The following is a 12,861-nucleotide window of genomic DNA, read 5'->3' as shown; positions in this document are numbered from 1 at the left end:
AGTGTTTCCTATATAAAATTTAAACAAACGTTCACATCATAGAAATAGTAGACTAACAAAATTGGGTCATAAACGAACTATATCCTGGCAACACTATTACGTGGTTGTTTTTCTTTTTTTCGCGAAAGATGTCTGCCGTGTAAGAATAATAGAAGAAAAGAGTTGTATATTTTATCATTTAATTCCATGGTACATTGTTTTATTTTTTATTTTGTTAAATTATAAAGCTTAACTATTAATTATGTAATTTGTTATAGAATAAATGGCCTAATATAAGCTCAGTTTGAAGTAAGGGTAGAGGTAGGGGAGGCTAGCCTAGCTAGGCTAACGACGTTGGCCGCAACCCTGGAGCAGACGCGCGGTGATACGTATGATAGGCCTACAAATAGCCATCCTTTTTGTAGGCCTAAACATATAGGGCGTGCCAAGGTATAACAAATTTAAGAAGATAAAGAACAGGTTATTTTTTTTTTAAATAAAGAATAGATTTTAAACATAAATTAATAATACAGTAAAATTTATTCAACCTTTTTTTCACAACTCTCAGTCTCTTCATTCGGACTGCAGAAAATGTGCAATTTTGTATTTTAACTATTTTATTGTATGCACCTTTAATTTTTAAAATCCTGTGTGTGGATTTACAATGAAATCGTTCTTGTTTTATTTTGGTCGCACAGACAAAAACATTTGTATTGAGCGTCACTACAGTAGCTAAAGAAAGTATACTTTTACCCAAAACATTAGGAAGTAATCAAGTCTCTCTGACACTGATAAAAGATGATAAAACTCCTTTTTTGTACTCAATTATATGTCCGTAGCAAGGATGTTTACATGGGAGGGCAGGGGATTCTTTTTTCCACAAAAGATTTGGCTAGTTCCACCTATTTATTTACAACAATTACTTCTAGGCTAGTATAGTTGAAAAGACAAAAGGGCTCTTCAACTCTTCTCGCTACAGGCTTGGGCGTTCATTACCAGGACCGAAATTATCAGACAAAATATATTTTATAAACAATTTTAATTTCTAAGAATGCAGGATAATATTGCATGCTACAGTACAGATAGGTAAAAAAACCTCTTTGATCTTCAATCTATTGAAACATGGTCATCTGCTGGGGGCTCTTTAGTTATACAGTAGGGGTCATCTTTTAAAGGGTTGTAATTAAAAGGATTCTTTGCTGAAGGGTTATTATTTTAAACTGGTCATGTATTCGTCTTTAGACTATATAGTTCTACTGGTCATCTATTAGAGGTCTTTAGTTAGAGTCATTAAATGAAAGAAAGTGGAAGCTACAAAAATGGTAGGGTGAAAGTGGTATTGGTAAAGAAGTACTTACATTAGGAATTGCACATTGTTATTTTCATGGATTCTATGCTGTTAGATTTATTAAACTGGGTTTTAAAAGTTTCAGCTAGTGACATGTGTACCAAATTACATCCTCAGAAAGTGAGGTATAAAATCTAATTTTAATTTGTCATGTTTTTGTTGCAAAATATTAATCTTTAATTGATTAATTAAAATCTGTTTAAAGAAAAAAACTGAATATTAAATGAATTTAAATGCAAACAAAACTGCAAATTCAATTTAATATTTTGTTGAAAAATAATGACCACATGTTGCATTAGAAAGAAATCAATATTTTCAACCATAATAAATTATCTTTATCAAGTACTATATCTTCTTTCATTGTGAAAAACAGAATAACATGTGTGTACTTTAATTGAAGTTTAATTCAGTAGTCTGCCGTTTGAGAAAGTCTTTGAAAAAATATTCAAACTGAGCATTTTATTATAATGTGATTAAATTCTTACTGTATAATAGTAATTTCCACATGTTATTGATTACATAATTAATATTTTAGATCACAAATTATTCTTTTATAGTTTATTTAAATCTCAATGTTGTTTATCAATATGATACAATAAATGAAACACATTTATAAATGTCATTACATATGTTTCTCACCTCATCATGAATGCTGATGAACCGCGATTGGTTAACAGAGATGCAAAAATGTCAACACTGTTCTCTGCATTATTAATTACACGTCGAGCACCGTTAGATAGGTATTCTATTGTGTATAAAGCTGTACAGTTCTCTGTAGGTATTGTGTGGGCTAGCTTTCAGGTATCTATAGCATCATCAAGATTGTAAAACATATGTTGCATTCACGGCCTTGCGCTGGAATACAAACTAAATTTACACTGGATGTTGTCACTGTGTGGATAAACGTGGCGCAATTTAGCAGGCTAGAGGAACATGTTTTGTTGTATGTATAAATTCTGATTTGATTAGTTAAGACATTTTTTTTTCTTACCTGTACTTGATTTAGCTTTCCAGATTAAATTATCTAAATCCTTTTATAAACGCATCAGCGATCTAATTTACTGAACTGCTGTTGCATCTAATATTTAAGACTTAGATTCAGCAAACATATTTCTGATTCAAATATTAATATAGATTTAATAATTAAAAAAAGATTGATATAGCTCGAACAAAACATCAGGGTCTCAATAGCTACATTATTTAATGTAATCTACAGGCAGTAAAGAAAAACCATGCACAAAATGTACTTATATAATACATTCAAATAATAATTTAATAAAATATATCATTTGTGGTTTTATTTACAAAATTGAAAGCATTTGTTTGCATGATACATTACGGCCATACTGCGTTGAAACACCGGTTCTCGTCAGATCACTGACGTTAAGCAACATTGGGCGCGGTTGCTTTCTGGATGGGAGACCGTCTAGAAATAGCGGCGGTGATTGTGTAATGGTAATATCGGACTAGCATGTGATAGGCATGGGTTCAAGGTTATCTGTACCATACTAATTGCATCCATAGGCAAGATGCTTTACTCTCATTGCCTCGTCCTTCGGATGGGATGTAAAGCCGTTGGTCCCGTGTACATATAGTGCACGTTAAAGAACTTGGTACACTATTCAAAAAGAGTATGGGATCATCTCCCGGTGTGCTGATCTGGTAGGCGCTGCACTGCTGGCTGCTGTGGGTCCGTAGAGGGCCTAATCTGAATATCCTCAGTTTCCAGTTAAACTTGAGGACCAGAATAATTTAACATTTTAAAACGCTTGCAAACATTGCGAAATTTTACTTTTATATATTTTTGTAGTTTTTTTTTACTTTATTCTACTAATTTACTTATTTGTATGTATGCAAGCTTGCTCTGTTTTTTTACGATGATATTTATTTATAAGTGTCGTATTGTTCTGTATTTTTGACAAATTTAGATACTGTACTAACATTACCATGACTATTGATTGAAAATCGATATAATTGGTGACATCACAACTTATTTTAAAATCTTTTCATTTTCAAATTTCCACAATGTGTCTTTGTTTATTTTTTATCAATAATCAGCTTCAGTTCATTGTTTGTACTGAATATGAGTCAGAGGTTTATATACAACAGTAGAAGTAGCTTCTTATATTGAAATTAATCATTAATAATTCATAATATAATGCTCATTATACTAAACATTAATATTTTTAACAAATACATAGTATTTTATATGATATTGATACATACATAGATCTGAATTTATAAATTATGTTATTTATAATTAACATAAAAAAACTCTTTGTGAGTAAGAAATTAAGTATTTGAATTATTAATACCGGTATTAGAGATGATCATATCAAAATCGGTCAGGGGAAAAAATAGCAAAAGGTTTCCTACTTCCTAGTATTTTTATCAGACAATCTATATTGTTTTGAAAACTCTTTTAACATGACCACAGTGCTGATTTTGCCATTTTCCTTTAACTGAAATTGTTTTAATGCAGTTACTGCAGTAACACATTTTTCATAATATCTTCAAAACATTGTACTGGGACTAAATAAAAAACAAGAATAACACAGAAAACAGGATAAGAATCTATAAGAAACATTCTCTCATATAGGTATATAGCATAGTAGAAACACAAAGGAATAGAAAATTGGCTAATTGAACATCACAGCTGATAACTACATTTTTATTGCATAATTAGATTAAGTAATACCCCATGCAAATTTTGTAAAACAACTTCATTAGTGATTTTGATCTCTTTCATAAATGAAATTAAAACAATTTGCGTACATAGCTACCGTAAGTTCAGTGAACCGAGTATGTGTAATAGGATGTCTTTAGTCGGACTGCCATGAGTCGTTCTTCCTGCCTCTGTTTCAGCGTTTTCCACCAGCCTCTGTTTCAGCGTTTTCCACCGGCCTCTGTTTCAGCGTTTTCTACCGTACAGTTTTCACTCTTCAGAAACGGCGTAGAAATTGGAAATATCGTTATTTTTCACCTTTTTGTAGCTGTTTTTTTTTTGTCTACTTCTTTGGGAAGTTACTTATTTTTTTTCTCTTGGTGTGATATAAATAAACCATCTATATGCTGTGTTTTCGCCATCCAGTAAGAATAAACATGGCCACTTCTAATTGGTATACTTCATTGGATGGTATAGTATTTGAGTCTATTATTGTTCATATTTTGTCAACTTTTAAAGGGACTTGCAATTTCTTCATCTGACCTGATGATTGTAAAGAATTTGTGGTGTATGTAGTATGTGTACTTGTTAGTCATGTTTCTTTGTTTTGGTTTTTAAATTTACTTAATTTTATTCTTCAGTGAACATGTCGTGTTTTAATATTGTTTATCACATGATTCAGAGTTTGGTAAAACCAAGGTAATCTAACAACAGGACGCTGAGTTTGACTTGCCAAGTTAGGCTATCGTCACAGACTTTGATCTGCGGTTAGGCTTCGACGAATTCATACAAAGCCGTCAAATTCTAGGCTATGTTTACACCATACAGTTATTTTGTTTTTATTGACTATTTAATAAATTTTAATACATATTATATTATTATTGTTTTAACTTTAGTAGCCATTGATTTACTGAATTGTTATTAATTGTTTTGTTCTCCTTTCAGCCAAAGAATTCCATGCCATGGAGTTTGTTGAGTTTATCAAGACGCCAAAAGTCGACAACGTCGTACTACACAAGCGATATCAGCCACGGGTCGAGGGAACGCTATGCCTCACTGGTCACCATCTTATTCTGTCATCAAGAAAAACAAACACTGAGGAACTCTGGGTAAACTTTATTGTATTATTATTATTCCCACAGTACACTTCCAATAATCCATCACTTTCTTCGATAATAAGTTATTGCAAATAACATAAATATTTTGTATTTATCTGCAGCTTCTTCATAGCAATATTGATGCCATAGAAAAGAAGTTAATAGGGTCAATGGGTCAGCTGACCATCAAGTGCAAGAACTTTAAGGTCATTCAATTGGACATTCCAAATGTTGACGACTGTCTCAATGTGGTCAGTTCTATAGAATCACTTTCTAATATTGGTAAGTTTGTTTTTTTCTGGGATAGAAAAGTTTGATAGCTACAGTGGGACACCCTATTCAGGAGACAGACAGCCTACAGTATTCTATTAAGGGGACACTTTCCATTGAAACAATTGAGGCCCAATACAGTTATATGTTTTAACACTACAGCCAATTCCTTTTCAGGGGACATCTTTTTCACTATACAATATTCTGTGTCAAATGTGACGGTCCAGTGATTATTGATTGATATGTTTAAGAAAAATTGAGAGCTCTTTTTTCAGAATCCTGTGAAGAGCATAAGATTGTCTTGTAATACATAGATTACCTGCTGCAGTAAACAAATAGTTTTATGTAAATTACTTCAGTATAAATCATTTTTACCATTCTCGTCAAACATTTTTGTTTAATTTCTAGAAACTATAAGTATGATGTATCCATTCTTCTATCGTCCAATGAGTACAGAGAAAACTGAAAATGGTTGGGAAGCATATTTACCAGAGATTGAATTTAACAAGATGGACAAAGATGTGTGGCGGCTTAGCACTGTTAACCAATCATATCAGGTATACAAAATATTATTGTACTTAAATATGCAAATCAGGCACTATCACCAGAGTTAGGCTCTGCGTAAATATGAATTAATTAATCAGTTTGTTTACCTAATTTTTGTTTATATGCACATAATAGTAGTTTATATAATAAGTAATAATAACACTGTAGTACGAAAGTTGGTAAAGCTCTCTAAAAAATCTGTAAAAGCAGCAGCTGATATAAAGTACTTAAAAATTTCCAAAATGTATAATAGTAGTAATATTGACTTTCACCAAAAATTGAATTGTAAAAAAAAAAAAATAATTGACCCAAAAAATAGTAATTTAAAGCAAAAATAGTCTGATAATTATTTTTGTTGGTTTCTCTTTCTACGGAAACTACAAAACAGTACATATATTAAATAACATCTTTAATTTCAGAAAATAATTATTCAGAAAATGTGGGGAAAAAAATCCCTAATACTTTTTCTTTTATAGAGTAGGTAAGTAGGGGGGGTTTTAGTCTTGCTTGTAACACATTATCTGTATATATATATTTTTTAGGTATGTAAAACATACCCCCATGCAGTAGTTGTACCCAAGACAATCACGGACGATATGTTGAAGCAGTCTGCTAGTTTTAGACATGGAGGGCGCTTTCCTGTGTTAAGTTATTACCACAAGAGCAATAAGGTAAACGCTTAAAAACTGGTTTTGCATTGAAAAATGGTAGCATTTTTAAATTGTTTATAGTAGTATCAAAGTATGATATTGTATTACAAAACTTAATGTTCTGACAAGGCATTTGATAGTCTGGTCATGTATAATTTACAAGTGTTTCAACCTGCTGTAACTTTCCATTTTAAATTTGTTTAAAATATTTATAATTTGTTATTTTTATAGACAAGTTTGTTGAGATCTAGTCAACCATTAACAGGCCAGAGTGATAAAAGGTGTAAAGATGATGAGAAACTGCTAAATGCATGCCTCGATACTAGTCACCGTGGTTACATCATCGATACACGGTCACAAAACGCATCATTAGCATCTAGAACAAAAGGTATGAGTGAAGATCCTAGAATTGGTTTGAGCTTGTCTATTTTTCAAACAAAAGAATAACATTCAAAAATTGATTGTAATTTGTTTCCTATTCTTTAGCATGCACAGAAAGCATGTACAGTACTCTCACCCCTAGTGTGTGTTGTATGCATTGTTACAACAATTTTTTTTTTCATTAGGTGGAGGGTTTGAGTCGGAATCAAATTATTCCCAGTGGAGAAGAATCAATAAACCTCTGGAAAAGTATTCAAATCTACAGGAAAGCTTTGTCAAGCTACTGGAAGGTAACTACAGTTTTTATATTAAAAAGGAAGAATTAATCATTCCCCATTTACAATGACTAGCACAAACTATAGTCTGTGTGAATGAAAAAATTTGGTGTACAATATATGTAATATAATATTGTTATACAGTAATCTAATAATACAGTTGCACAAATTTACTTTAATTTAAATGGGGGAATAACCTATGTCTTGAGGGCTGAACGGTGTACAGGTTTGAACGACATACAACAACTTTAATCTCCCCTTAAGGTCCTTTTGTGTTGCGTAGCTGCCAGTAAATGGCTCTCATTTGCCAGAGTTGGACCTGAAGTAACCTCTATTCTTCCGAGAGATGTACTAGGTTCTTTAAATGTACATAAGCTATATTATAAATCAAAGAGCTGCATAGGCAGGGTAGATAGAAAAAATCAAAATCAAACAAGTTAAAACTGCCTCAATATAAATGTATTATATCATCACCTGATGATGTGCTATGCCCGAAACATTTTGTGTTAATTCTTCCTATTTTTTTAAGCTATATTATATATGCATTGTACAATCTCCTTATTAGAGAATATTTTGCAATGGATTCTTTAACTTGAAATCATAAGAATCTTTATCTTTTTTAGCATGTCGGGATAGGGGTTGTTCAATGGATAAGTGGCTGACAAGATTAGAATCATGTAGTTGGCTAGATCACGTGAAGGAGTTACTGACAACGTCTTGTCTGACTGCACAGTGTGTGGACAAAGAAGGTATATAATAGAATTATTACATTTCATATATGGTTGTGGTGATAATAACAACATTAACAACGCAGTGTGTGGACAAAGAAAATAAATTTTAATATAATTAGTTGATGATGATCATTTTAGTTATATTCATTCTTATACAGCGCTTATTGTGCAATGCTTAAATCGCTTCACATTATTACCCCTGTGATTTTTGGGTTCAAACATGTATGTAAACATACTCCTATTATGCAGCTAGTAATCAGCACAAAGTACTTCTCTTAACCTGCCAGTGCCCAGGATTTTTCATTATTTGTTGTATTAATTTGTATGTTGTATATTGTATTGATATTTTGCTGGTCGAATAAATAAATGATATAGAACAATTCTTTACCTAACAACACGGTGGACTGGATCTAGGGACTAATGCTCAGCTATCAGTCCTGGTCTCATGAAATTGTTTAATCCCACAAAAATGATAATAAACTCTATTCCTGCTATGTTGTAGGTGCTTGTGTGTTAGTGCATGGCTCCGAAGGCCTAGATGGTACCTTACAAATAACGTCACTAGCTCAAGTGATTCTTGACCCAGATTGCCGAACTATGAGAGGGTTAGTATGCCCATGCCTGTTTCATTGTTTCTGTAAATCTCCTATAGAGTAGAGGCATATAAAGTTGAATTGAATTATAAGCCCCTCTTGAAAATAAATTCGCAACAGATACAGATGTAGGGTGGTTGACCAGTGCTTGTGTCATGTTTATTAAAAACAACCCTCATACTGTAACTAGTTTACAAACAACATGTCTAGGGACTGCCCTGGACAGCTTGTTTACCTGCCTACTAAAAGGAGACAGAGCCAGACAGCGACAAGGAATTAATATAGACTTGTTGATTTGCTCTCAGAGAGAGAGGAGAGAACATGTTCTTTGCTTGAATAAAACACTTCTCAATAACTGTGTATGTATTTATTACAATCATAACTCGTCATTAGCCTATGAGTATATAATGTATTCAGATTAATGAATCCCAACACTGTATATAACACTTGCTCGAGTTCTGTTTTAAAATCTGTAAGACAACAACAAAAGAATTACAAATAATATAACAGTAATAGAGTGATGGTAGCCATAGCCACTATTTTACCTACAACTCTTATATGATAGAATGTTGATGATAGAATGTTGGTTTATTAGTACATTAGTCTTAAATTACGTACTATTATCATTTATAGATTCCAGGCTTTGATAGAAAGGGAGTGGATTCAAGCAGGCCATCCCTTCACAAGTCGCTGTTACAAGTCTGCGTTTAACCCAGCTAAGTTTAAGTTTGTTGGGCCTGTCTTCCTACTGTTTCTTGACTGTGTTCATCAGGTAAGTTATTTATATGGGCCATTCTTTTCTAATACATACCACAATTTAAAGAGTTTAGAAACACCAACCAAATCATTGTGACATACAGTGACATGTGCAGACATCATTGGTGGATCCAGAATGGGGGAGGGGGTGCAGGGCCTAAAAATTGCGACATTAATTGCTGAACTTAATTTGATGTCCTATCTTTTGCATTACAATTTGGCTACGGACTTGTTTTAATTAATATTATAAAATATAAATTCTAGTAATCCTTTTTTCTTTATTTGCAGATTCATGAACAATTTCCGTGCTCTTTTGAATTTAGTGATAGATTTTTGATATTTTTGTTTGAACATGCATATGCATCTCAGTATGGTAAGTACTACTGTATTATATAAACACATACAAAATGTATCTAGTCAAAAGAACTGCATACCTAGAAGATTATCTAGAATGCAAATAAAGTTGATGTGAAGTTTTGAAGAATGTGAAACAATTTTTCAGTTACATTAAAAATTATTTTCTTGTTTTAGGTACGTTCTTGTGCAATAACGATGCAGAACGAATGAAAGTAAAGCTTCCAACAAAAACGATGTCATTATGGTAAGAATGATTGAAAGGTCATGTCATGGTTCCTTTCTCCAAAACAGTACTGTACCTTACAATTCTCAGCTCTCTCCTTCCCTCCTTGTGTTTTCTATCCAGGTTCTGACCGCCTCAAATGGTCTTTCTCAGTGCCAGATCCAGGATTTTGAAATAGAATGGGACCCAGGGCCTAAAAATGGTGAAATGAAGTGCTGAGCTTAATTTGATGTTTTATCTTTTGCATTACAATTTGCGGCTGGGATCCGGCACTGTTTCTGTAAAAGTTCCGTCGCAGTAAAACAATAGTGATTTTTTATATTCATGCTATGGTACAAATAATTTCATTTGGTTAATTACTGGACTGGATTATTTTATTTTTAAATATCAAAGCCTCAGAATTATATTCTGTCCATTTGGATTTTCTCACCTTATATTTATTTATAGTATTTAGCTTTGCAAATAGAGAATAATAACACTGTCACAATATATAATAGTTGACAATCCATTCACAGAACATACATATAACATAAATATAAACAAAGTCTTTTGGAGTCGAGTTGGATTTATCTGTAGCTGTGACACGATCAGTTCCACGCCCCTTAACAAACACTGCATGCTGCGGAGAATATGTACATAGTACAGTACTGTTGGTATTTGTCGTTGTTGGTATTTGTCGTAGCCAGACAACTTCTCTCAATCTGACCTTTCTATGTTTTCTTCCAGGTCATATGTAAATAGGCCAAACATACTGGAGCCATTCCTAAATCCACTGTACCAGCCAAACAATGCGGTATTATGGCCAAGTGTAGCTGCTCAGAGTTTGGTAAGATTTAATGTAGGAATTATTGATAGTAGTGGTGATTCCATGCTTGCCTTCCAATCCAAAGTTTATGGGTTCAATCCTGACCTAGTATCAGGGTTTTTCTACTTTACTACCAGCCTCAAATAAGGCAAAACATATACTTGTTAAGCGTCACCACCCTCCCCTGACAAAAAATTGTCTGAAAACTGCCATCCTTCCCCTGAAATTTATTCACTGGTTGACACTTATTTGGCCTAAGTGTGATAAATTATAGTTCATCCATCTTTATTTCTTTTCATTCAGACTTTATGGTCAAGTTTGTTTCAAAGATGGGAACTTGATTCAAGACCATTTGATGATGCTTACATGGAGATAGGAAAAATAAGAGAACAAGACAAGACTTTAAAGTCACAGGTACAATGGTTAAGAAGGTAAGTGTCCATGTTAATTTTGGACGAGTGCAAAAGAGTATGGTAAAACAATGTGATGTGCCCATATATGGACATGGTGATGTCACATCACTACCATATTTTAGCACATCACACATTTGTTTGTCAAATTAGTTTGAAAGTGTAGACAGACCTTTACATTACCACACATCTTTCAAACCAACGTGTGAAGCATATTATATTTAAAATGCGAGAATGAATTTTAATCGGTTATCCTTTTTTTTAGAGAGTTGGCCGAGTTACAAAAAGAGGCATTACACAAGGGACTCATCAGTGAATAGTGGACTGTTTAATAAATTTAGTACAGTAAATATCATACCACCTGCATATATTGTGGTAAAGAAAATTTCAGTATGGGACTTTGGCAGGAAAGCAGAACTCGAGCTGAAAAGTAGAATTCGAGCTGAAAAGCAGAACTCTGACTGAAAATCAGAAATTTGGCTGGACTTTGTACCTATAAATGTTGAAATAATTATATCTATTGGTATATATAATATTGTTTTAAAATTGTAAAAATGTACAGAATATGAACATATATTAGATGATGGGAAAACTAAAAAAAGCCCATGCACTGTTCTTTTGAAAGTCAGTGCAGGTTTGACCTCACGAGGTCATCTATTTATTTCTTATTTGTGGTTGCGACACAACTACTTCGTTTACAAAGGATAGGCAACTCGTGTACATGATGATTATGTGTGTAGCCCGTGGTCTGTAATTCCTCTCGTAAACATAGACAAAATACATCAATACAGATCATCGGGCTACCGAAACAATTAGCGGACGTAATGTCTACCCAAGAAGAATAGCGTAGTACATTATGGCAGTATGACCAATAGTAGCTATACTGAACATGCTGAATTTTAATTGGTGCAAAAAGGCACCAGTTGCCCTTTCACAAGGTCACAAGATAACATTGTAATAAAATAAGATACAGTAATATAATAAATATGAATAAAATTATTGTATACAGTACTGTATGATTTATAATATAATGCAGCTAATAATTCAATGATTTATGTTTTGTGTGTTTGTCTGCAGTATTGTTTGAAGGTATACAAAGAACATCTACATGCATTTTGTAAAGTACACATTTATTTACAGTGGTGTAAAATAGATAGAAAAATTCCATTTTACTAACAAATAAAATATAAAACTTTGCTTCTATTGGCATAACCATTTTCATAGTATGAAAATCACAATCACATCTGAATGTATCCATACATGTATATACTGTAATAGGGATAGGCCCCCTGGGGCCTTTTCAAACTATTGACCAGCTGTAGTAAATGAGCCTAGCTCATGGAACTTTCGCTAATCATACCCAACAGGCAAATTTCATGTGTTAGGCTAGGCCTAAAACAAACTTGGTTCATGTTGCTTGCTTTATAATAGTTGTATTCCACTGTTGGGGGAAGAGACCCCACAGACTTAAGGTGTAGCAAATACACTATACCAACAAACGTGCATATCCGATATCTATGACTGGAATAGTCTCAACTACTATTGCCAATCAAACTGTTTCAGGGAAATTCTTGCGATTTTACCTTTACTTTTTTTTAGAAAGCAAAATGTGTTTGTATGGCTTTGAGAAGACATGTACGTAAATTAAGATATTAAAAAGTTGCAACATACACATTTTTAACTATTTGCTAGGCTCCTTTTGATCCATGGCACAGTCTTTTTAGTTTACCTTATGCCAAGTTGAGTTGCGGTCCGAGTGACATCATCTGATATGC

The 12,861-nt window shown here is 33.0% G+C and overlaps 1 protein-coding gene across 2 annotated transcripts; it reads left to right on the top strand.

Annotated features, from left to right (window-relative positions):
- The first annotated feature begins 112 nt into the window (after positions 1 to 112).
- LOC144840694 (myotubularin-related protein 9-like) lies at positions 113 to 12,231 on the top strand. Of its 2 annotated transcripts, none has more exons than XM_078696656.1 (15): positions 113 to 189; positions 4,938 to 5,101; positions 5,212 to 5,371; positions 5,768 to 5,916; positions 6,448 to 6,576; positions 6,787 to 6,943; positions 7,122 to 7,226; positions 7,835 to 7,960; positions 8,445 to 8,547; positions 9,169 to 9,307; positions 9,580 to 9,664; positions 9,823 to 9,892; positions 10,598 to 10,697; positions 10,980 to 11,107; positions 11,352 to 12,231. In XM_078696656.1, the coding sequence occupies exons 2-15, from the start codon at positions 4,955 to 4,957 to the stop codon at positions 11,404 to 11,406; spliced, it is 1,653 nt and encodes a 550-aa protein (XP_078552782.1). In that variant the 5' UTR covers positions 113 to 189; positions 4,938 to 4,954; the 3' UTR covers positions 11,407 to 12,231. The 2 variants fall into 2 exon arrangements, with proteins under 2 accessions (XP_078552782.1, XP_078552780.1); XM_078696654.1 differs by lacking the exon at positions 113 to 189 and adding an exon at positions 2,149 to 2,270.
- Positions 12,232 to 12,861: the final 630 nt, after the last annotated feature.

This window comes from Antedon bifida, chromosome 4 (genome assembly GCF_963402885.1).
Source record: "Antedon bifida chromosome 4, ecAntBifi1.1, whole genome shotgun sequence".
NCBI lineage: Eukaryota > Metazoa > Echinodermata > Crinoidea > Comatulida > Antedonidae > Antedon > Antedon bifida.
This window is presented reverse-complemented; position numbering and strand designations above follow the sequence as displayed.

Bases quoted from the DNA above. Each gene is read 5' to 3' on its own strand.
- LOC144840694 (XM_078696654.1), top strand. The intron at 6,577-6,786 runs GTAAACGCTTAA...TTATTTTTATAG, and splicing joins ATTACCACAAGAGCAATAAG to ACAAGTTTGTTGAGATCTAG. The intron at 9,308-9,579 runs GTAAGTTATTTA...CTTTATTTGCAG, and splicing joins TTCTTGACTGTGTTCATCAG to ATTCATGAACAATTTCCGTG.